This window comes from Saccopteryx leptura, chromosome 1 (genome assembly GCF_036850995.1).
Source record: "Saccopteryx leptura isolate mSacLep1 chromosome 1, mSacLep1_pri_phased_curated, whole genome shotgun sequence".
NCBI classification, from domain to species: domain Eukaryota; kingdom Metazoa; phylum Chordata; class Mammalia; order Chiroptera; family Emballonuridae; genus Saccopteryx; species Saccopteryx leptura.
The window spans coordinates 180,242,812-180,269,020 of record NC_089503.1 but is presented as its reverse complement, the minus strand read 5'-3'; the positions used below and the strand labels follow the sequence as shown (position 1 = coordinate 180,269,020).

The 26,209-nt window shown below is 42.5% G+C and overlaps 2 protein-coding genes across 17 annotated transcripts in view; one reads left to right on the top strand and one right to left on the bottom strand.

Annotated features, from left to right (window-relative positions):
• SDCCAG8 (SHH signaling and ciliogenesis regulator SDCCAG8) overlaps positions 1-1,060 on the top strand; it is a 237,851-nt gene extending 236,791 nt beyond the window's left edge. For all 5 annotated transcript variants that reach the window (XM_066382023.1, XM_066382006.1, XM_066382017.1 and 2 more), the window contains one exon: positions 717-1,060. In XM_066382023.1, the coding sequence (XP_066238120.1) occupies positions 717-739 (23 nt within the window). In that variant the 3' untranslated portion in view covers positions 740-1,060. The remainder of the gene's footprint in view (positions 1-716) is intronic.
• The window catches only part of AKT3 (AKT serine/threonine kinase 3), a 349,859-nt gene that overhangs the window by 106,501 nt on the left and 217,149 nt on the right, over positions 1-26,209 (bottom strand). For 4 of the 12 annotated variants that reach the window (XM_066382128.1, XM_066382081.1, XM_066382072.1 and 1 more), the window contains exon 13: positions 12,749-12,851. In XM_066382128.1, the coding sequence (XP_066238225.1) occupies positions 12,749-12,851 (103 nt within the window). The other 8 variants (XM_066382041.1, XM_066382064.1, XM_066382137.1 and 5 more) reach the window with 6 other exon arrangements.

The following is a 26,209-nucleotide window of genomic DNA, read 5'->3' as shown; positions in this document are numbered from 1 at the left end:
AGGTTCCCACGCAGTAAAGAGTAGGTACTCAGGAAACGTTCTGTGGAACTGCACTACATCCAGTGGCTTCTGACACCCCTCCCAGAAGTGGTTTGAACCAATTCGAACAGAGGTCAGCCAGTACTCTTAACTCGTGACTCCCCCCAGCTTTCCGCATTAGTTCTGAAGCATTTACACCTGTTTAGCACTAAGGACACCCCCCCCCCCACACACACACACACCAAGTTCCTCCTCCAGCATGTGGGCCGTGGTTTCCAGGTGAAAATGCCTTCCTTTCTAGGTGTTATCTGCAGCATGAATCATTTCCCCAGGAACTTCTCAGGGACCCCCGGGTTCCTCACTGTAATACCTGAGCTGTTTCCAGTACCGAGTTCTGGTGTGGAGCGGTGTCTACTTCTCTGGACGGGAAGAGATGGCGCTCCAGCCAAAACCTGTCATCAGACTGCTCCGACTTAAAAGATACAAGTATCTGAAATAGTTTGTTTTTCAGAGTTAAAGTATTAAAAAATGGTTCACCTTATATTCGTATTCCTCACCTGCTGCGGGAAAGGTGAGGAGTAAAGTCTTCTTACAGTTGGTTCCATACGCTTTCTACATTTTTAGGAAAAGCAATTTTTTTGCCTCCAAAAACTTAGAGGAGTTAACTCGTGAGAAGACAAATCACACTGAAGAACGAGATCTATTTAAACTTATTCTTTATTATCATTTTTTTCCAGTTACCCAGCATGCCACAATCTGATTGCTGACCTGGATGAAACAGAGTGAAATAAATGATTTACAAAGAGATATTTACATTCATCTGATTTGTACGTCATATGCCACAATGCACCGTGACCTTCCTGGTGGACACCACCTCAGACGGCCGGCTGTGTCATCACTGCCACGCGTGTTTCTGAGAGGTCCCTGCGCGACCGGACAGGCTGGAGCTGAAGTCTGATATCGACGAGGAGACCTCCTGGTGTGGGTTTTCAGAAATGGCTTGAAGTGACTGTATTTTGAACTCTGCTCATTTGGATGCTATGTTACACACATGGATTTCAATAAATGAACTTTTGAAAGACCGAGTTGTAATGTTTACCTTCTACCTTGTAGTGATTAACAGAACACACCAAAAAGGCACATATTTTAACTAGGCCAGAGGGTATTGAGGACCACACTTCTGTCCCTGCCATTAATGTTTCTCTCCCTCTTCACGATCTGCTTCTCATCCTTCCACTTTGCCTTTAATCAACACCCTGTAAGATCCTGTTAATTCTCATCCTGCTAATTTGTGCACAATCGGGAGACACCAGGAAGCACTAAGCATTATCCGCTCCACTCTGTTAACAAAAACAGCTGAAAAAGCATCTCTGGCTCGGTGGAATCAGGTTTCTTCTCCAAGATGCAGATGTGAGAGGAGCCTAAACACATACTTAGTGAAATTACAGCATTTCTTAGAGTTCTATCCAGTATCTGTACACAGATAATTATTTTAGTTTAAAATAGTATTTCAACTATACACAGAGTTAAGCCCTCAAATGCTTTAAAGTGATAAAAATGGGCACTGAAATGTTGTCTTTGAGGATGACAAAGGAACACTAAAGGCAGGGCTGCCACTGGGACTAGTCCCAGACCTCAGGCTGTGCTCCCTGGCCAGCGACCTGTCACCATCATCACCATCGTGGCCCCTCAGAGTCAACATGGGGTGGGCTTTGGAAGCGGTGGGATGATATGCAAAGGCCACCTGAGTCTCTTGAGCAAGAAAAGGTTCAAGCCTGAAAGAGCAGAACTTCTATTCAGAGTCATTTTTTGATTTCAACAAATGTGCTAGACATAAAGGCTACTGTTACATAAGATATGTTAATTGTCCCTAATTCTGGTTTAGGAATACAGTAAATAAATTATACAATATTCTAAAAATAGCACCTTGAAAGAATTATAGAGGTCACTTTATTTTAGCCTTCTGGACTGTCAACCCCAGTGGTTCTGAGAGAAGGTAAGGATGCCCTTGAATCAGGCGTGTGATATACACATACATGCTTGACCAACTTTGGTCCTGAAGCCACTCCTCTCTCTGGCTTAGTCACAGGAGCAAAGCCAAGGTTCTACAATAGCAGGTTATGAGGTAAAGTCAGAACAAGGCCCTGTCCAAAATGACTCTAGGTAAAAATCAGATTGTAGTCCAACCATCCTACCCATCTATTACCTACGTCTAAGCTTAATTTGCCATGAACTTGTAAAAATATAGTCTCAGAAAGGAAGTATGCAAAGCCACATCACTGATGAGCTACATGCTTTAAGAAGTCTGGGTCTAACCAGGGGTCCCCAAACTTTTTACACAGGGGGCCAGTTCACTGTCCCTCAGACCGTTGGAGGGCTGCCACATACAGTGCTCCTCACTGACCATCAATGAAAGAGGTGCCCCTTCCAGAAGTGCGGCGGGGGCCGGATAAATGGCCTCAGGGGGCCGCATGTGGCCCGCGGGCTGTAGTTTGGGGACCCCTGGAACCATCTAGTGTGAAGATCATTAGGGTCTTACAGTGTCCAGGGAGACTTTTCCCTCTCCTGACTTCTCAGCAGTCTGTCCTAAGCCCAGTGCTGCGAGCTCAGCATCTCCCCTTTGGACATAGCCCTTCACCCAATTTTGTACAACTGCACTAATGCCATTTTATTAAAGTAATAAAATAATTCCATGTGTGTTTTGAGCTATAAGAAATTTACATATTTTCCTGTCACATTTAATACAGGGTAGAGTAATACCAGGCAGAACTATTAAAAAGCTTCTTTTTTTTTTTTTTCAGAAAAGAACAGTATTTAATTTTCAGAGGTTACAGAACCACGTCCAACAACAATAAACAGAGAAGTAGCTGATTGACATAGTGCTTTATTTAAGCGGTCTGTACGAAGGAAAATAATGTGCACCCCTATCATATACGTGTAAAAATACTAAGGATGTACAGTGTACAAAAAAACAGTTTCTTGTAGTTATTTCACATCCTTGTGGGTCATATACTTAAGGAAATAAACAGTTTTAGTATGACCAACAGTAATAGTAATACAGTTTCTTGGGTTCATAGTTGAGTCTGCTTAAAATCCTTAACCAGATGACTAGATCTTGCGTGGATCTAATGAAAGAACTAGCAAGGTCAAGAAATGTCACAAACTATAAAGCTACAGGGAGGTAATTCAATTACCAATTTAGAGGTTTTCTTTTTTATTTAAATAAATACTTTACATTTCATGCTTGCCTGTAATGCACTACCAGGAGCAAGATAAGGAAATTCTACTGAAGACAGTACAAACAGTAGCAGCAAAGTGTGTACACTGAGGTGTAATATATAGACCCTGCAATTAGTAAGGAAGGCCCTTACTTTTGGACTCTAGGAGAAGCAAGTGGCCTATGCAAGAATAGTTGGCTTTAAGAAGCCAGAAGTCAGGTATGGGAAATGGAAAACAATACTGAACGATGCTATGTCATTAGTGTAGAAAGCAAAGCTGTGAGCAACCCTGCCAAGACCCCACGCAGGAATCGCCAGTTTCCTCCGAGGGGGGTGAACATCAAGGCCCTTAGTTCAAGGTGGAGTCCACACCATCTGAAATGCATTCTGATAGGATAATTCTGGGCTTCAGATCTCTCCTTCTGCCAGAATCCAAACTATAGCTATGGGCGGACACAATGTTTTAGGAATCTCCTCTAATACACTCCTATCTCTCTGTTAAGTCTCCACGCCAGTTGACTGAGGTCTGGGAGTGAGAGGAAGATGACTTTCAAGATCAAAGCCAAGAAAACATCCAGCGTGACTCTAACCGAATCCTGGGAGGTGGAAGGGTGGGTAAGTGATGGAACCCTGAGCACTGGCTGGAGTCCCAGAGCCAGCTGTGAGGAGTGGCCAGCCTGGGGCACAGTCAACGCTATCATTACTCTCTAGGGTGTGTCCCTGGCCAAGGTCATGGAAGTCACCTTAAGGTTTTGGAAAAAGAAAAGATATCTACCCATGTACATAGTGTATGGAGTCACACCTCCCGCGAGAGGAACCTTGGCTGTGGGCAGCCGGTCAGCTCTCATCTCATCCTCTCACCTGTTTCTTTTTTACAAAATGAATGCAAGACAACTTACAAGACACACCTTCTAGTCCATTTGCTTGTCAATGGAAACATTCAACATAATTCCAAGTGAAGAAAAAAAAAGTTGAGCAATATGTGTTAAGAGTGAAATACCATTTACTGTAACATCCCACTCAGTACTAAAGATGAACTTCACTCAGGTAGAAACATGAAACATTAGGATAAAAATCTATGTCTGAATATGTCTTAGCTGCCTTAGTAAAATGCCCTTGAACCCCCGGCAGCCCCTATGGCCCCCCACTGCCAGCAGTGGTGTCATGCCTGTGAATCCGCCCTTCCAGCGTCAAGAGGCTAAGACATCTGCATATGAGTATGAGTCATCCCACTCAGAAAGTCACTTGCTCTCTCCTCCAATGCAATCACAACACTGTGTCACACTGTGGTCTTCCATTGGGGGCTGTCAAATCATTTAACTGAAATTCTTCTCCATAATCACTCCATGGGGCTGGCGGCCTCCTGCATGCCTCCAGGAGGGCCCCAGCTCCTGAATTTCATAGGCTGCTTTGGAAAATGTCAGCTCCTAGCACCAAAGGGTTTAATCTGAAGATCGTCATTAATGAAGGAGAAAGATGAGGTTTGCATACACGTCCCCTTTCAGTGAGCAATGCTGGAACCTGGGGATGTGAGTATATACAGAAAAAGAAAAGTTGGAGGTGTTCTTTTGTTTTGTTTTGTTTCCCTGATGGCTTAATTCAGTGATAAATGTACCATGATCAGAATAAACACACCAGGTTATCTTTGAACACCTATGTCGTCAATTCCCGAGATGTGTTCATTTTGCCAAGTAGGTTCACTTATCATCATTCAGGTCTCAATTCTCTTCATTTCACTGTGTCACCACGCTGTCATAAACCTCAATTCTCAAATGAGCCCACATCAACACCCACTATTAACCCCTTGGCATTGGGGATTTTTCTCATTTTTAGCACCAAGGGGTTAGATGACAGCATCTCTTCTAAAGCCAAATTCTAACCAATGTGTCCAGTTTCAGAGCCTCATCAGAATTTCTTTTCACAACGGAGAAAAAGTGCATGAATCTCATTGGCGTGTACATTCCTTGCACATGGGTCAAAATAAACTGTAGTATGTCTCTGTTATGTAAGTTGGAGCTGCATCTTCTAACATGACATACAATTCTCATCACTAAAAAATAAATACTACTGCAATATAAACAAAAACCATAAAAGGACATTCAAAGTTTTAACACTCGAGAAAAAGCTAATGCACATAGAACTGAAACGAAAAATGAAAACAATATGTGGGAAACACGTGTTTTACATTGGTGTACAAATTTTGGTGAAAAGCAGGATCATTATACCTGTCTACATTCTCCAGCCATCAGAGGTGATAAATATTATAATGGAAAAAGGTTTCCAAGCCCAGGGGGGAAATTGCTCTCTGGTGCAGATCCTATCACAGACCCTTGAAGCGATCTTAACTCTGTGCATCTGCCGCCCTCCTTGCAGAGCAATGTTCATTTGCCTGTGACTGCCTGTGACATCTGGATGTCCATGTTTAATGCCAGGCTGCCTCTGCAGTACCCAACAGGAATTTATAAATATATATATATATATATTGAGATATACGTATATCTCAGCAGTTGTTTGGTCTTTCTTGCAAATGCTTCCTAATGAATGTCAGCCAGATCTTAGTGATGTTTACCTACTTTATGCTCTGATCTGATATGCTTAATTAGAGTTTGCATATGCACATCACCACCCTGCCACAATTGCTTGTTCTGAATTATAAACTACATCTTCTTAGTCTAATTAGTTTTTGATTTATCTTCTAGAAAGTTAAAAAATGTACCTAGAATCAGTGTATCTCATTTATCCTTCACGGTTAGGGGAAAAAAAACAACAACTAAAAGCTTGAAAGGATGACAACCGGTGCACAAATGAAATCATGGTGGGCTCATGACTTCCCGAGATTGTAAAATTACCTCTTAAAGCTGCTATAATAGTAAGACAGTAGCAGCAACAGCCTGAGACCTTAGACTGAGATACAATTTCATGCAAAAACAAAATGTCGAGTGTATTTGCGTATATGTGTGTTCTCAGGTGGGTGAGAGGTGGCGGGGTGAAGACCTGGATCGGTCGAGGATGTCTGAAGGCGCTCCTGCTGTCAGAGCTAGGACCGGTGTGATGTCCAGGAACCATTTTCAGGAATAACCCTAAGACGACAAGGACGTAGCAGAATGAGGCTTATTCGCGTCCACTGGCTGAGTAGGAGAACTGTGGGAAGTGCGGCCGCCGCTCGTTGTCCGTGCAGTCCATGCCGTCCTCGTCATCTGTGGGCAGGGAACAGCCACTTTAACGCTGCGCTTGCCTTTGGCAGCAAGCACTCTCTCTGGTCTATGTAGTTCTACGTTCTACCATGACCAAGATGAGCAGAGGCAACGGCTCCTAGAAACTCGTGTTTATCAATAAAACATGCAGCAACTTATTTCAAAATCTCTCATTTTCAAACACATACTCGATGAAGAAATAATACTATCGAATCATCACCGTCAAGACACATTTTCAGACTCAATAAAACTGAAAAACTACTATTGAAGGAAACTTTTTTTAATTAGAAGGAACAAACAATCTTCAATAACCTTTAGTCCCAAGAAACTGTGCAAATCAAAACGACAGATGTCAAGGAACCTAAGGCATGTGAATTGTCTACCTAGAATCCAGTACCGACTGCCTTCAAATGCTTGCATTTTTTCTTGATGGTGCTTTAGGCATGATTAAAAAATAAAGCTTCATATGATTCCATTTCATCTGATCCTTGATTACGTGTTTAAGAATTTACATTTACTCTACATCTTCTATCTGTTTTAACGCATCATTCCCAGTTGTCCTATAATAAAATTCTAAACTAGTATGAAGAGAAAAAGCCAGAGAGGAAAAGATGTCAGTATCTCAGTACCAGTACATCAGGGAACAGCCAGGGAGAAGGCCGATGGCATGGAGCCAGGCTGTTTACATTTAAGCTCCTCCTCCCCTCATCTCTCCTCTTCTCCAGTGGTTAAAAGACTACAAATGGCCATCCGATCTCCTCCTGTCACAGTTCGGATGATGAGCATCCCGCACTGTCAGGATGCTCGTCCTTATCCACGATATTTCCTGGGCCTCTCTGCTTTGGGTAAAGTCCCTGCTGCCCTGCATCCTGGGCCTCACCGTCTGTGGTGGAGGCTCCCGTGAAATCTCCTACCCTGACCGCATGCTGACCTGCAGTGGAATAAGTGAGGGACTCTTTCAAATACCGCACCTTCTTCTCTTCAAGCAAAATCATTCCATTTCCTCCAACACATACAGGAAGTACATGACCAATTCTTCCCATTTTCCAGCCTCTCTGGGGAGCATCCATTTTGTGTAATGGGAGAAAGGACACAGGCAGACCTGGCTGTACTGCGGCCACTGACCCTGTTACATGACAAAGGACGCTGCTCTGCGTTCCTCTGAAGACTAACCAACTTTTCTGCTCTTTCGCCCAATTCTTCTTCTCTGCATTCTAATCTCAATATGGAAGACTCTGGAAATGGGATCAAGTTGCTAACTGAAATTGGTGGCCTCGAATGGACTAGAAAACAGCATCGTATTAGGTGGGGTCCAATCCATCAGGAAGCATTTGTGGTTCCTGGTCCCAGTAAACCGCCGACTTCCAAGGGCCTTTGTCCCTTAGCTGCACGTGTCTCAGTAACACTGCAGTTCTGGGGAACCCCGCCTCCCGGTTATACTGCAGGCACCACGCCGAGACCGTGTGCACCTTTCAGATGAAATACTCCCCACAGTACTTTCAGCTCCACTACAGACGCAGGGGCTGCGGACAGCATGTCTAAAGTCGAGTCTCAAAGTATAAAAACTCTCTAGAGAAAAGGCAGCTTTTCTTAAAGTTCCGATTCTGACATGTGCCAATCACATTTCAAAGACTCAGTTTTCATCCTCAACAGCTCTGTTTTGCTGGGCATGTCTGCACAGTAAGCCTGAAGAGTCCTGGGGCCAGCTCGGGTGGGCAGCCTGGCGTGTGTCCAGCCTCTGTCCAGCCTCAGCCAGCAAAGAGTGGAGCCGCCCTGGCTCCGTAGGCCGCCACCAGCCTCGCTCCAGGCTGGCAGGGGTCCGACCAAAGTGGGGGGATTTAGGAATTCCTTCCCGGGGAGGCGTAGTTACTGCCCGTCAGCTGAGACATAAAAGAGACTCCTCATTCTGTCACTTCAGTAACACATTAAATACATTTCTGAAAGTAAAGAAACTTAAATCCTGTGATAAGCATGGGCTCCACCCCTCAATCTTGAAAGCCAGTTATCTGTCCTGATTCTTCACGGCTGGTCAGAGAGTGGGGGTGGGAGCCCGGGAGGCTGGCCTGTGGGGTCCCTGAGCCCTCGGTGCTGCCCCGGCAGGTGGAGTGCAGAGGGAGCGAGTCAGAAGCAAGTGACCGTGGCTGTCCGCCGGGCCAGAGTCTGTCTCACCCAGTCACCAGATACCAGCACATGCCTGCTCCGAGCAGAGGTTCACAGGAAACAATGGTGATAATGAACACGAACGACACTAGAAAACAGCCAAATCACACACATCTGGAGAAAGGAAGCCCAAGGCTCAGCTTCACACCCCTCGCCCAAATCCCCGGGTCCAACAGCATCCGTTCCTAATTTTCCTGGAACACTTAACACATGTAATTCTATGGCAGTACAAGCTGCTAGATCTCAAAGAAACCCTCTCCTGCTGTAAGAGGAAGGCAGAGCACCAGTGATGCATGTGGCAGGACGACACATTCCCAAATCCGTTCAGTTAATTTACACCCGTGAGGACAATCTGGCCTGCTTCTGCAGCTGTTTGTAGGAAAGGAATATTTTGCCTTTCTCACTACTGATTTGTTCTAAAAAAGAATAGCTCCATTCTGTTTATAAAATCAAGGTGGGAAAACAACCCCAAACTCTGGTACCGCTGTGGGCTTTTGTGAACAAGAGCTCTGCTTCCACGGCCAGAGCCCTGCGTGGCTTCTCACCAGCACATGTTCAAAGGTGGAGAAGGAAAGATTGTATTAAATGTGTTACAGCTCAAGGTTTTACTGGCTCTCCTTAGATCTGTCTACTAAAGAAATCTAGGAAATATACACCCAGGGACCATCAAACTACCAGCACTGCCCTGGTGCCCTGGAAGAACCCAGAAGGGTGGTTCACGACCCCTGAGACCAGTCCCCACAGCAGGAGCACAGGCCCTGTGGCCTTGTGTCAGGGCTGAGGCAGTGGGGCCGGCCAGCCTCTGCCCAATCCACTGAGCAGTTTCCTCTCTAGACCCTGGGCCAGGAAATAAGACGGCAAGTTCAGTGTCCTCCTAGACCAGCAAATCCTATTAGACACAGGTGACACTACTGGACACGTTTTGGGGCCGTCCAGAGCACACTGCCAGGGCAAGGCCATACCCACATAGGATGCCCTCAAAACCCAGACTTGCCCAGGCCCACAGGTCCAGGTGGATTCTGACGCCCACCTCGGAAGTTACTACAATGAATGGGCTTGCTGTGCATCGTGGCTCAATCTTATCTCTTAAAGACACCCAGTCACTGGGCTTATCTGTCATGACCCATGTCTAAAATGACATATATTCTTTCATAGAGTTGCTGTTAAGTGATAAATGTGAGATGCCGGAAAAAATACTCCATTATAACCTTCAGTTCTATTGTATGGTTGATCAAGAACTTGAGACACTAGGTTCAGGTTATGTTCTAGAAACTGTGCATGATGACTTAAAAACACCTTCTTCTATTTCAGTCTCATTTTACAAGTTCCAGAAAGTGAGCAGTAACATGCCAGTTAAAGACATTCTCATTGTGACAACCGCCCTGTAGGTTTTGAGTCAGGAACAAGGCAGGGAGGCCTAATCTGGGAGAGGCAGGGCTTTGCAATTCGAATCAATCATAAGGAAGGGAACCAATGGCTAAGAAGGCATATATTGAAAAGCTTTTAACTTGTCTACAATCAAACAGATTTGCGATGGACTGTGTAGTCTGGCATTTCCTGGCACTGGGATTCGGTCGGTGCCCGCCCCACACCCCTCCATTCACACCCAATCGCTCTCTCGGTATTGTTTAGTTTACATTGGGCCTTCATGTGGTGAATCACGGAAGAAACAACAGTATGGACTAGCTAATCTGGTGCTTAAATAAACTGTTAAAGTTGGGTTATTCGGACCTGTAGAATGTGAGGTGTCTTTTCTAAAGGATGACCTCCCCGGCTGCCTTCCCGAGCTGGCGAGAGACAGGCCAGGACGCCACGCGGTCTGAGCGCCACGCTTTTCAACCCACCACCCTCTGCCGTCCAGGGACGTCACCTGGTATTTCTGAAGGAAGTATGTACTCGTGGCTGTGCATTTACAGAGCCCACTATTTCTACGACTTCCAAAATCACATATTTAGTTGTCTTAGAGGCCCCAGGGCCAAAAGCTCCATTGAACAAAGACGGCTGTCTCACAGAGGCCGAGGCTGAGATGGAGACATGTTGGGACTTTGTTCTCCAGTGCCCGCTGTGGATGTCACCTGGGGGGGGGGGGACAAACATGAACTTCTGGGCACTGACGGGCCACAGCACCACCTGTAACCTCCTGGGCCTCCTTCCAGCCCTGAAACCTCCCTCACCATACATTGTTTATTCATTCAGTTAATATATATTGATTGAATTCCTATGCTGGCCAGGCACCTACTAGGAGCTGGGGCTAGCAGTGAATAGGACCCCCAGTCCTTCTGAGAGCAACTGCATTCTAGTTGGAGAAACAGTAAACAAAGCAACAAATGACCAAGAAGAATATCATCATTAGTATAGGGGTTGATGTAGAGAATTAAGGGGTAGAAGACGGTGTTGGATGGGTGTTCAACTGTTCTCTAGATCAGAAGGTTACAGAGAGCCCTAATGATGAAGGGACACATAAGCTGAGCTGTGACACTTAAGGACAAGCAGGAGCAGTCCAAGCCAATGTCACTCCAGGCGGAGAGCACCCACGTCCCAAGGCTTGGTGACAAATGGCATGTTCAAAGTAGGGCTGGAACACGGGGACAGTGGGGCAATGGAACAGGATGAGGTTGGAGAGGTAGACGGGGGATGGGACCCCAATTAGGCAGGGCTGGGTAAGCAGCGTGAGCAGTTTGGATTCAGGGTTCAAGGAGGACCACTGGAGGGACTCAAGCAGGGGCACAATGTGGTCTGATTACAATTAAGGTTCTATCCAAATGATAAGCCCAGCAAGCCTCTATGGTAGAAAGTGCTCTTGGGCCAGTTCAACAAGTTGCTAGTGTTGCCAGCATTTCAGACAATCATTTCACCATACTCCATGCTGGGCCAGTGAACTGTGCTGAGGCTTCTGCCCACTTTCCTACTCAGACAGTCCTTAGGTACTTGCCCATACTCCACAGGCTTTCTGACACTGTCTTTAATATTTGGAGATTCTAAGATTCTAGCAATGGCATGCAAGACCAACTGATCTGCCTTTTCAAAAGGAAAGAGAGAAGAAACACAGAAAAGCGTATAAAGGAAAAGAAAAAGAGAAAGCTGACATGATGTTACTGCATGAACCGCAAGATGGGTGACGTGGAGAAACCTTTTAGCTATACAATCATGTCCCTAAAACTCAGATTTTTATCCTCATGTCTAAACTAATGACAGATACAGACCTTTCTCAGAAAATGAAAATGTTTATAAATCACATTTGATGATCCTTTCTTTAAAGCTCAACTTACTTAAGGCATTTATCAAAGTGTGGGACACATACTAATGAAAATAGAATGACTTTAAGTGGTTCACAAATGTAGAGTTTTAACAGATATGTAATTTAATTTATGTGTGCCAATTATTACCATCAAACTAAATTATGTCTTCACAGATATTCTTGCTTAAGACAAAACTAAGTAAAAAAATGAATGATTCAATTTAAAGTTAATTTTAAAACTAATAAGTGAAGGTCCGAGATGAGTGGGAAACATGGGAAGTCTCTACTTCAGAATTCTTTTAGCTGATGTCAAAAGAATCTACTGGAGAACAGTAAGGAAGGGCTAATTAGAGTTTAGTCTATAATTCTCAGTTTACAATTTTTCTGTATATAATTCTTCCTACATGAAAAAACACTTCTCTTAGCTGTCTGGCTTTGTCTGTCCACACCGGAAACCAAGTCCATTCTTTTTATTTTTTTTTCAGAAGTGAGAAGCAGGGGAGTCAGACAGACTCCCGCATGCACCCAACCGGGATCCACCCGGCATGCCCACCCGGGGGCAATGCTCTGCCCATCTGGGACATTGCTCCATTGTAACAGGAGCCATTCTAGCACCTGAGGCAGAGGCCATGGAACCATCCTCAGCGCCCGGGGCCAACTTTGCTCCAATGGAGTCCTGGCTGCTGGAAGAGAAGAGAGAGACAGAGAGGAAGGGGAGGGGGAGGGGTGGAGAAGCAGATTGGTGCTTCTCCTGTGTGCCCTGGCCAGGAATCAAACCCAGGACTTCCACACACTGGGCCGACGCTCTAATGCTGAGCCAATCAGCCAGGGTTCCAAGTCCATTCTTAAATGGAAGTAACTCACTGTGGAATTTGATCTTGAAAATATCTAATGGAAAAACATATGACTGTTTTCTTCAATTATATCAGTGTTATGAATCACCTTCAAGATTTACTTACATTTTTCAGGTGGTGTTATTGTAATCGTCTGAGCTGTAAATTCTTCATCAAAGTATCTTGTATCTGTCTCAGATGTTACTTGAGGCTTAAAAGGAGGTACAAGCTATAAGAAGAAAAGAAAAACACTGTTAGCAGATTTTAATTTAGGACAATTAATTTTAGGATGACACTGGAGAGCAAATAACTGACAAGTGTAAGGGACAGGACCACTGGGTCACTGGCGTTCCAGGCAACACTCCTAAACACAATTTTAGGTAGCTGTTTGTCCTGCACACAGTTCTGGGGATTATGTGAAACTGAACGCATGAGAACCAAAGAATAGGGTGGGAAGAGGCTACTAAAAACTCTGTCCTAATCTTTTCCCCAATAAGAAACACGCACGACACTTTATGGATGTAGATGTGGCGCAAACTGCAGGCATTACCCAGTACAGCGAAGGCACGAGCTGGCTGGCTTCCTGCTCCTCTCTCCCTGGTGCCCAATGGATGAGTTATTGCTAAAAACACAACTTACTAACACTGTTATTCTCTGGGTCACAGACAGAGTGCTGCCTCTGTACCTGGCAAAGAACTGTAACTCCACTCACCTGAGATGGGCCCTAACGCCAGCCCCTGCACTGGAACAGGGGTTCTTGGCAGTTATGGGCAAATGTTTTTCCATTGTTTTCATCAGATCCTCAAATGGGACTGTGACCCAAACTAGACAAAGAGTAACTAACTGCTCTGGGATTAACAAAATGGAACTCATCTGCCTCAGCCCTGCAGTGAGCATAGGGTGGGGGGAAGCGCTGTGATGCTGAAGGTCACAGGAGCCTGAGCCACGTGAACCCCCACCTCTGCGACCCCCCAACTGGGAGGGAGCTGGGCCAGGATTGGGCCCTCACAGAAAGCCTACAGGTTCTTTTTAACACAGGAAGCCCAGTGCCAGGCCCAGAGTCAGAGCAGGTACTCTGGTGAGTCCTGTTTGCAATAGGAGATGCTGCTTTTAGAATAAAATTCCCGTGTGGACAGAAAACAGAAAAAAGAATGACAAAATTAGTATGTTTCATAAAAATTTTACAGAAATACATACATAATTGGTTTCAGATCAATACATTTTCCCACTCTTACTGTCACCAAATTTATGTTAATAAGGCAAAAATCTTTAAGTTATTTTCTACACAGACTATGTTAAAAAATAAATGAGACAGTGCATAAATAAAGGTAAAAAGATGTTTACCTTTTTACCACATTTCAGTTTCAAAATAAAGGGTCACATTTCAGTTTATGGCACATTACATAGCAGTTTTAGTTTCTTTTCTTTTTGTCATTCTTTCTCTTTGCCCATAAATCACAGCTGTTCTAACGTCTTTATTAGTGGCACACACTCTTTGGGGGATCGAACCAAATTCAGGTTCCCTTATCAGTCACTAACGGCTACTGGGGAACAACGTGCTCTCCGACAGCACTCTGTGATCTGACCCGGGACATGCTCCTCGCTGGCCTGTGGTGACACCAGGACAAGCGAGCAGCTCCCTCCATTGATGGAGACCTTTTGTCTTACACTCAGACGGTACATTCTCTTCACCAGCGTTGTCCACATGCACACAGGACACCAGAGATGACAGACACTGGACACTCTCTCGTTTTCCTGGCTGGAAACTGGGAGACTGGAGTTCTGGCTGTGACTGCCCTTCTGACTCATCACTTTACAAATACTCAAAAACGAAACAAAGGAGATGACGTCAGAGTAATGGCGGGGTAGGAAGCGATACCGATAAATCTCCCCCAAAACTCAACAAGATCTTCAACCAGAAACAGAAAAATCTATACTTGGAGCCTCCAGATGCTTCGCAATACACCCGAAGGTATGGTCGAGTGAAAAATTGGCTAAATATATAACCAAACCCCGAAGGAAATAGGGAGTAAGAAATGCTCCGCCTTCCTCACTAACCTAAACAGGGCGGCTTTCTCTGGTAACTGTGAATATAGAAACTGAGGCGGGCAAAGGGGGTGAATAGATCCAGGCTGCGGCACAAACGGCTGAACCAGGCTGTGGCACGGAGATCCAAGCCGAGGAAAAACTGATCCTGTGGCAACCCGGGCAATACAAGCTAACACTCGCGCCAAACCCAAACAAAGAAAGACAAGCGGGGCAGCCATTTTACCCGATCTCCTGGTTGGTGTGCAGTTAGTGGGCGAGAGATTTCTTCCTAAGCCCCGGGAGTGGGTGCCCGTGTTGCCCCACAGAGAGGCAGAGTCAGAGAGAGGCCTTTCTGTGGGCCGAAAGCAGAATCTCTGGGCAGCCCCAGTGCCCTGGGAAAGCCGCGCACGGGAGGGAGCGAGAACTAATTCCAACGGTGGAAATTTTCCGTGCTGGTGGGGGTTTCACTCAGAGGGAAACGCGGCAGGCCTCATATCCTGGTCTGCGCGCGCAGCTAGTGAGTGAGAGAGTCCTCCGAGTGCCTCGGCAGTGCGCGCCCGTGTTATCACACAGAGGGGCAGAGTCAGGGGCCTTTGTGTGGGCCAAAGCGGAATCTCGGGCCGCCCCAGCGCCTTGCAAAAGCCGCGCACAGGGACGGAGCGAGAGCCAATTCCAACGCTGCAACTTTTCCATGCGGTTGGGGGTTTCACTCAGAGCGTGAGACTGCTGGCCGGATATCCTGGTCTGCGCGCACAGACAGTGAGTGAGAGTTTCCCCCAAGCGCCCCGGAAGTGGGCGCCCACCTGTGTTACTGGACAGAGTGGCAGAGCCAGTGGTCTTTGAGTGGGCGGAAAGCCCGCCTGATTATGCTAGCGGCTCTGACTGACTGAGCCTTACCCAGAGCCCTGTGCTGAGTGGAAATAGAGTGGGGAGTTGCCAGCTCTTTGAGCCTCTTACTATCCAGGCAGAGGCAGCAGCGACCCCATAGCTGGATTATCAGGCTACTAATTGAGGAAGGAAAGACTAGGAGAAAGGCTCCAGGAACACAGACTCTCTCACTGTCGGAGCCTATAAATGCTAATGAGCCTCGACTGCCAACGAGACTAAAGCACAATACATGACATTGCCATAGAGACTTATCAACTGCAAACCTCTACCTGAGCGTGCCAAAGGGGCAGAACCCGGGGTACAGAGTCACTGACCAGGAAGAGGGAGAGAAAAGAAAAAGCAAGAAGATAACCTCTCAAAATCAAGAATAATCTGCAGATTTTATAACCTATCCCATTTTATTATATTTGTTCGTTTGTTTCTCTTATCTTCATTCTTGATACTTTTTTTTCCTCCTCCAATTTGGCCGATTAACTCTCTACCGGTCTTACCCTCTCCTCTCCTTGAACTACTACACTACCCATAAGTGTTACATCTCCCATTATCTTTTCTCTCCTCTACCTTTCTCTCTATGAGGGTTGCAGTCCAAAACCCTTAACTCTCTCTCTCTCTCCTTTCTTTTTACTTCTTTTAGTGGTTCCCTCTTTTTTTCTCTCTCTCTCTTTCTTTTCTCCCTCTATATTAGTTTCTTCCTTTCTCCTTTACATCTCCTCTCATTCAAACCTCAATAACAAACAAATTATCTTATCTGGGACTCAAACTTATGTTTGTGGCATTTTGGGGGGTTTTTACTTCACCTTTTTAACTCACTAGCAGTGCTCCCATCCCTGGCTCTCCATTTTATCTAGTTCTTGTTCCACTAAATACAATAATAATTTTTTAATTTGTCCCCCCATTTTTCTGTTTTCCTCTTATTCCTCTCATCATAACTCTTAGACAACCAACACCTAAAAGCAAATCATTTTATTCTTGACCCAAATTTTTTCCTTATTTGCTTTTTGTGGGTCCATACCCTCTTTTTTTTTTTTTTTTTTTTTTTTTTTTTTTTGCCCCTTTATTACTTTTCCCCAATTCAGGCCCTCCATCACAGTCATTGTTTGTTATAATTCACAGTTCACCACAATATTTTCTCAAGAAAGAGGGGAGAGGAGAGGAGAGGAGAGGAAAAAAGGAGGGGGGCAATAATTTCCTTTTTTTAAAATTTTTATTTTATTTTTATTTCATTATTAATTTTTAAAAAAAAAACAACTCTTTTCGATTTTTTATTTTTTTTATTTTTTTTAACTTTTTATTCTTTATTAAATCTCATTAAATACTATCAACAAAACCACCCTCAGATGCCATTAAGGAAGAGAAAATCGAATATCATGGATACAAAAGAAAGAGAGGTAACACAGCTAGATGAGGAAAAATCTATGGAGAAAAAATTTAATATATTGGAAACCTTGGAGCTAAATGACAAAGAATTCAAGATAGAAATCCTAAAAATCCTCCGACATATACAAGAAAACACAGAAAGGCAATTTAGGGAGCTCAGAAAACAACTCAATGAACACAAAGAATATATGTCCAAGGAAATTGAAACTATAAAAACAAATCAAACAGAGATGAAAAACTCAATTCACGAGATGAAAAACGAAGTAACAAGCTTAGCTAATAGAACAGGTCAGATAGAAGAGAGGATTAGTGAAATAGAAGACAAGCAACTTGAGGCACAATAGAGAGAAGAAAGAGACTCAAAAATTAAAAAAAAATGAGATAGCCCTACAAGAATTATCTGACTCCATCAAAAAGAATAACATAAGAATAATAGGTATATCAGAGGGAGAAGAGAGAGAAAATGGAATGGAAAACATACTCAAACAAATAATAGATGAGAACTTCCCAAGCCTGTGGAAAGAACTAAAGCCTCAAGTTCAAGAAGCAAACAGAACTCCGAGTTTCCTTAACCCCAACAAACCTAATCCAAGGCATATCATAATGAAATTGACACAAACCAACAGCAAAGAAAAAATTCTCAAGGCAGCCAGGGAAAAGAAGAATACAACATATAAAGGAAGGCCCATTAGATTATCATCAGATTCTCAGCAGAAACTCTACAAGCTAGAAGAGAGTGGATCCCAATATTTAAAGTCCTGAAAGAGAGGAACTTTCAGCCACGAATACTATACCCATCAAAGCTATCCTTCAAATATGAAGGAGAAATAAAAACATTCACAGATACAGAAAAGATGAGGGAATTTATCATCAGAAAACCCCCACTCCAGGAATTACTAAAGGGGGTTCTCCAATCAGATACAAAGAACAAAAAAAAAACAGAGCCACAAGTAAAAGCTCCAAGAAGAACACAATAAAACCAAATTTAAACTGTGACAACAACAAAAAGAAAGAGGAGGAAAAGATGGAAATTAACAGTAGCAAAGGACGATGGAGTGCAAAAGTACTCACAAAATAGTTCGCTACAATGAACAGGGTAGGGACCCTTTTCATTACTCAAAGGTAACCACCATTGAAAAAAACACCACAGAAGCACATGAGATAAAAGAGATAGCAACAGAGGAAAGATGTATGGAATACAACCAAATAAAAACAAAAGATAGAAAAACAAAAGAGAAGGATCAAACAAGACACAAAACTAACAGAAAGAAATCTATAAAATGGCAATAGGGAACTCACAAGTATCAATAATTACACTAAATGTAAACGGATTAAACTCACCAATAAAAAGGCACAGAGTAGCAGAATGGATTAAAAAAGAAAATCCAACTGTATGCTGCCTACAGGAAACTCATCTAAGTAACAAGGATAAAAACTAATTCAAAGTGAAAGGCTGGAAAACAATACTCCAAGCAAATAACATCCAAAAAAAAGCAGGTGTAGCAATACTCATATCGGATAATGCTGACTACAAGACAGGAAAAGTACTCAGAGACAAAAATGGCCATTTCATAATGGCTAAGGGGACACTGAATCAAGAAGACATAACAATTCCTAATATATATGCACCAAACCAAGGAGCACCAAAATATAAGACAGCTACTTTTTGATCTTAAAACAAAAACTGACAAAAATACAATCATACTTGGAGACCTCAATACACTGCTGACGGCTCTAGATCGGTCATCCAAACAGAGAATCAACAAAGACATAGTGGCCTTAAACAAAACACTAGAGCACCTGGATATGATAGATATCTACAGGACATTTCATCCCAAAGTGACTGAGTATACATTTTTCTCCAGTGTACATGGATCATTCTCAAGAATTGACCATATGTTGGGCCACAAAAACAACATCAGCAAATTCAGAAAAATTGAAGTTGTACCAAGCATATTTTCTGATCATAAAGCCTTGGAACTAGAATTCAACTGCAAAAAAGAGGAAAAAAAACCCACAAAAATGTGGAAACTAAACAACATACTTTTAAAAAATGAATGGGTCAAAGAAGAAATAAGTGCAGAGATCAAAAGATATATACAGACTAATGAAAATGACAATACGACATATCAGAATCTATGGGATGCAGCAAAAGCAGTGATAAGAGGGAAGTTCATATCACTTCAGGCATATATGAACAAACAAGAGAGAGCCCAAGTGAACCACTTAACTTCACACCTTAAGGAACTAGAAAAAGAAGAACAAAGACAACCCAAAACCAGCCGAAGAAAGGAGATAATAAAAATCAGAGCAGAAATAAATGAATTAGAGAACAGAAAAACTATAGAAAAAATTAATAGAACAAGGAGCTGGTTCTTTGAAAAGATCAACAAAATTGACAAACCCTTGGCAAGACTTACCAAGCAAAAAAGAGAAGGAACTCATATAAACAAAATCCAAAATGAAAGAGGAGAAATCACCACGGACATTGTAGATATACAAAGAATTATTGTAGAATACTATGAAAAACTTTATGCCACTAAATTCAACAACCTAGAAGAAATGGATAAATTCCTAGAACAATACAACCTTCCTAGACTGAGTCAAGAAGAAGCAGAAAGCCTAAACAGACCTATTAGTAGAGAAGAAATAGAAAAAACCATTAAAAACCTCCCCAAAAATAAAAGTCCAGGCCCTGACGGCTATACAAGCGAATTTTATCAAACATTCAAAGAAGACCTGGTTCCTATTCTACTGAAAGTCTTCCAAAAAATTGAAGAAGCAATACTTCCAAACACATTTTATGAGGCCAACATAACCCTCATACCAAAACCAGGCAAGGATGGCACAAAAAAAGAAAACTACAGACCAATATCTGTAATGAATACAGATGCTAAAATAATAAACAAAATACTAGCAAATCGAATACAACAACATATTAAAAAAATAATACATCATGATCAAGTGGGATTCATCCCAGAATCTCAAGGATGGTTCAACATATGTAAAACGGTTAACGTAATACACCATATCAACAAAACAAAGAACAAAAACCACATGATCTTATCAATAGACGCAGAAAAGGCTTTCGATAAAATACAACACAATTTTATGTTTAAGACTCTCAACAAAATGGGTATAGAAGGAAAATATCTCAACATGATAAAGGCCATATATGATAAACCATCAGCTAACATCATATTAAATGGCACAAAACTGAAGGCTTTCCCCCTTAAATCAGGAACAAGACAGGGTTGTCCACTCTCTCCACTCTTATTTAATGTGGTACTAGAGGTTCTAGCCAGAGCAATCAGACAAGACAAAGAAATAAAAGGCATCCATATCGGAAAAGAAGAAGTAAAGGTATCACTTTTTGCAGATGATATGATCCTATACATCGAAAACCCCAAAGAATCCACAAAAAGACTACTAGAAACAATAAGCCAATACAGTAAGGTCGCAGGATACAAAATTAACATACAGAAGTCAATAGCATTTCTATATGCCAACAATGAAACAATTGAGAACGAACTCAAAAGAATAATCCCCTTCACGATTGCAACAAAAAAAAAAAATAAAATACTTAGGAATAAACATAACAAAGAATGTAAAGGACTTATATAATGAAAACTATAAACCATTGTTAAGGGAATTCGAAAAAGATATAATGAGATGGAAGAATATACCTTGTTCTTGGCTAGGAAGAATAAATATAATCAAGATGGCTATATTATCCAAAGCAATATACAAATTTAATGCAATTCCCATCAAACTTCCAATGACGTTTTTTAAAGAAATAGAGCAAAAAATCATCAGATTTATATGGAACTATAAAAAAGCCCGAATAGCCAAAGCAATCCTAAAGAAAAAGAATGAAGCTGGGGGCATTGCAATACCTGACTTCAAACTATATTATAGGGCCACGACAATCAAAACAGCATGGTATTGGCAGAAAAATAGACACTCAGACCAATGGAACAGAATAGAAAGTCCAGAAATAAAACCACATATATACGGTCAAATAATTTTTGATAAAGGGGCCAACAACACACAATGGAGAAAAGAAAGCCTCTTCAATAAATGGTGCTGGGAAAACTGGAAAGCCACATGCAAAAGAATGAAACTGGACTACAGTCTCTCTCCCTGTATAAAAATTAACTCAAAATGGATCAAAGATCTAAACATAAGACCTGAAACAATTAAGTACATAGAAGAAGACATAGGTACCCAACTCATGGACCTGAGTTTTAAAGAGCATTTTATGAATTTGACTCCACAGGCAAGAGAAGTGAAGGCAAAAATAAATGAATGGGACTACATCAGACTAAGAAGTTTTTGCTCAGCAAGAGAAACTGATAAAAAAATAAACAGAAAGCCAACTAAATGGGAAATGATATTTTCAAACAACAGCTCAGATAAGGGCCTAATATCCAAAATATACAAAGAACTCATAAAACTCAACAACAAACAAACAAACAATCCAATAAAAAAATGGGAAGAGGATATGAACAGACACTTCTCCCAGGAAGAAATACAAATGGCCAACAGATATATGAAAAGATGCTCATATTCTTTAGCTATTAGAGAAATGCAAATCAAAACGGCAATGAGATACCACCTCACACCTGTTAGATTAGCTATTATTAGCAAGACAGGTAATAGCAAATGTTGGAGAGGCTGTGGAGAAAAAGGAACCCTCATGCACTGTTGGTGGGAATGTAAAGTAGTACAACCATTATGGAAGAAAGTTTGGTGGTTCCTCAAAAAACTGAAAATAGAATTACCTTATGACCCAGCAATCCCTCTACTGGGTATATACCCCAAAAACTCAGAAACATTGATACGTAAAGACACATGCAGCCCCATGTTTATTGCAGCATTGTTCACAGTGGCCAAGACATGGAAACAACCAAAAAGCCCGTCAATAGATGACTGGATAAAGAAGATGTGGCACATATACACTATGGAATACTACTCAGCCATAAGAAATGATGACATCGGAACATTTACAGCAAAATGGTGGGATCTTGATAACATGATACGAAGCGAAATAAGTAAATCAGAAAAAACCAGGAACTGCATTATTCCATACGTAGGTGGGACATAAAAGTGAAACTAAGAGACATTGATAAGAGTGTAGTGGTTACGGGGGGGAGGGGGGAATGGAAGAGGGAAAGGGGGTGGGGAGGGGCACAAAGAAAACAAGACAGAAGGTGACAGAGGACAATCTGACTTTGGGTGATGGGTATGCAACATAATTGAACGACAAGATAACCTGGACTTGTTATCTTTGAATATATGTATCCTGATTTATTGATGTCACCCCATTAAAAAAATAAAATTATTAATAAAAATAAATAAATAAATAAAAAACGAAACAAAACAAAACAGACTTTCCTCTTTCCAATCAAAAATGAGCATAGGAATTCTGTTAGCAGAAAGGGGCTTCTGCTGAGCATGTGGAGTAGGCTCTGCTCACCTCTGCCCTCCCTGCCCATCCACTTCCTTCTGATGACAAATGCCTAAATCTGCCTCTGGTTAGGAGAAGGCTGCTGCCCTCTTAGAGAAGACAGAGAGAATGGTCACTTGTAACTTTAAAAAACTGACACAGATGTTAAAATAGTTTCTAAAGATTACAGAGTAGCCTAAACTAGCCTGTGACAGTATCACAGACTTACTTGACCTCCTCTCCCCATGCCTTTCTATCCTCACAAGTTCTTCAAAAAATCTTTTCAACCTCTGATATTTATACACACCTACACACACACACACACGCAACATATACTTACATGTGCTTAATGTCATTGCCATTGCCCCTCATCCCCATTATAAGCTCAAGGACTTTTAAAGAACAGTGTCGGCCCTGGCCGGTTGGCTCAGTGGTAGAGCGTTGGCCTGGCGTGTGGAAGTCCTGGGTTCAATTCCAGGTCAGAGCACACAGAAGAAGTGCCCATCTGCTTCTCTACCCCTCCCCCTCTTTCCTCTCTCTCTCTCTCTTCCACTCCAGCTAAGGCTCCATTGGAGCAAAGTTGGCCCGGATGCTGAGGACAGCTGTGTGACCTCCACTTCAGGCACTAGAATGGCTCCTGCCTCAATGGAGCAATGCCCCAGATGGACAGAGCATCACCCCCTGGTGGGTATGCCGGGTGGATCCCTGTCAGGTGCATCTGTCTGACTGCCTCCCCACTTCTAACTTCAAAAAAAATACAAAAAATGATAATAATGAAGAACTGTGTCATTGAGGTATGCTTGACGTACAATAAATAAAAATGTATAAAGAGTGTACACTTTGGTATTTGACTTATGTATAATAGATACCCATGAAACCAGCACCACAGTGAGGATGGGGGACACATCCATCACTAGCAGGTGTTCTTCATGATCCTGCCTAATCTTGTCCTCTCTCCTACCCTCCAGCACGCAAGGGCTACTGTGCTCTCTGCCATGACTGATTTGTTTATATTTTCCAGATTTTCATGCATAGTACATAATCTTTGTCTGGGTTCCCTCACTTAGCATGATTATTTTGACATTTATCCATTATCAATAGCTCATCCCTTTTACTGCTGGGTAACAGCCCACCACCCAGATGTACCACAACTTTTTTGTCCATTCCCCTGTCAATGGATATCTGGATTGCTTGCTGTTTGGGGCTCTTACAAATAAAGCTGCTAAGTATTTGTACAGACATGGATTCAATTTATTTTGTACAAACACCAAAGAGGGGAATAGGTGGGTCATATGGTAGATGTAGGTTTAACTGTTTAAGAAATCACCAAGGCCCTGGCCGCTTGGCTCAGTGGTAGAGCGTCGGCCTGGCATGCGGGGGACCCGGGTTCGATTCCCGGCCAGGGCACATAGGAGAAGCGCCCATTTGCTTCTCCACTCCCCCCACTTCTTCCTCTCTGTCTCTCTCTTCCCCTCCCGCAGCCAAGGCTCCATTGGAGCAAAGATGGCCCGGGCGCTGGGGATTGCTCCTTGGCCTCTGCCCCAGGCGCTAGAGTGGCTCTGGTCGCAGCAGAGCGACGCCCCAGAGGGGCAGAGCATCGCCCCCTGGTGGGCAGAGCGTCGCCCCTGGTGGGCGTGCCGGGTGGATCCTGGTCGGGCGCATGCGGGAGTCTGTCTGACTGTCTCTCCCCGTTTCCAGCTTCAGAAAAATACAAAAAAAAAAAAAAAAAAAAAAAAAAGAAATCACCAAACTGTTTCTTATGTTAGCTGCATCATTTTACGTCATGACAAAAGTATCGGGGACTTGCACAGTTTCACATTCTTGCCCACGTGGCTTGGTCAGTCTTTCCAAGACCAGACATTTTACTATATGGTGGTATTTTGCCATGGTTTTAACTTCTATTTCCCTAATGAATAACCATCTTTTCCATGAGTTATTTCTTCTTTGGTGAAGTGTCTGTTCAAATATTTTCCCATGTTTTTTTATTGTCATTATGTTCAGAGGGTTCTTCACATACTCTGCATGCACATCTCTTATCAGATTTGGGATGTGCAACTATTCCTCCAGTTTGTGGCTTTTCCTTTCTCTTAACAGTGCCTTTTGAAGCACAGGCATTCTTAATTTTGATACAGTCTGACTTACTATGGTTCATGCTTTTGTCTTCATGTAGGAAATCTCCGCCCTATCTAATACCTCAAAGATTTTTCTCCTGTGTTTTCTTCTAAAAGGCCTTACACTTAGGACTATGGTCCGTTTTGGGTTAATTCTGTGTATGCTGCAAATTCTCTTTTAAAAAATTATGGATGTCCAGTTGTTTTAGCACCATCTGTTGACTTGAACTATCTCTGTACTTTTATTGAAAGTCAATTAGGCACATATCTGTGGATCTCTGTACAGATGCTCTACGGTGTTGCATTGATCTCTTCCCCATCCTCGTGGGCCAATATTTATGTGATTTGTCCATACAAACTGTCTTGATTACTCTGACTTAATAACAAGTCTTGAAGTTGGGTAGTGTAGGTCTTCCGACTTTATTTATTATCATATTGGTTTGGCTATCCTAGGGCCGCTCCATTCCATATGAAATTCTGAATCAATCTAACAATTTGTACAAAATTGCCTACTGAATCTTGATTAGGATTGTGTTCAATTTATATACTGATTTTAAGAATAGAAATCTTAAAACTATCGAGTCTTCTAAATCATGAACACAGCATACCTCTCTTCATTGCTTTAGGATATCTTTACTTTCTCTCAACAAGGCTGCTGTCTGCATGTTTAATGCCAGGGCCTGGCATCCACAGGACAGGACAGTGAGAATAAAGCAGAAGAACAAAGTTGAACCCCAAAAAAGCTTGGTTGGAGCCCCCAAGGACAGACTGAAACCCATACCATTTCTTAGTGTCTCTGACTTTGATGGTATAGATCCTACATGAACTTGGACGTTGGTCATGGAGCTAAACACACACCCTAGCCCAGGAGTGGGAGAAGTTAAAGAGTATCCAAGGGCAGACAGAGCCAATGCTGGCTTACCATGTCTCAGGCCAATGAGATGAGCTAACAGACCAGCAGCAGCAGGAGGACCCACAAAATGGCTGCTGTGTCACTTGTTTCTGAATCTTCCACAAGATCCTAATTAGGGAATTCTGGGAAATATAGCTCAGACTTGTTAAACTGGCATGTTCTCAGGCCCTCACACAAACAAAAAAATCTTGAAAACAAAACACACAATTTACAGTGGAACAAATAATCGAATAAGACTCACTAAACCATCACCTCACAATTCTATATTTGGTGATAATGTCCTTGAAGAATGAAGTCAAAATAAAGACATCATCAGCTAAAAAGAGACTACTGTAATTCCTTTCTAAACTGACTTGTACTATAGAAAATGACCATGGAAAATCTTTAGGCTCAAGGGGAATAATATCAGAAAGAAACCTGAATCTCTGAGAAGAAATGAGGAGATGAATGTGTTCTGGAATTAGATCATAGTGATGACCTCACAACTCTGTGAATACCCTGAAACCCACTGGAGTGTGTATTTTATAGGGAAAATTATATCTGTTTAAAAAAAAAGTTAATTAAAGAAAAGAATGAACAGCATCTAAAATGGTAAACATGTAGTTTTATACAAATACTAATAGTTCTAACTTAGAATCTGGGGCAGAGATGAAGATTAATCTTCAAACAGGAAGGCAGAGGTTTAATGAATGAATGGAGTGACTTAAGTTAATATAAGAAAGTACAGAAGAGTCACTTAGGCCCTTCCAGAAGAGACATTACTTCATTTAGGCCCCTATCTGTTCCTTGTAGTTAACTAGTAAGTATTTTATTCATTTAAA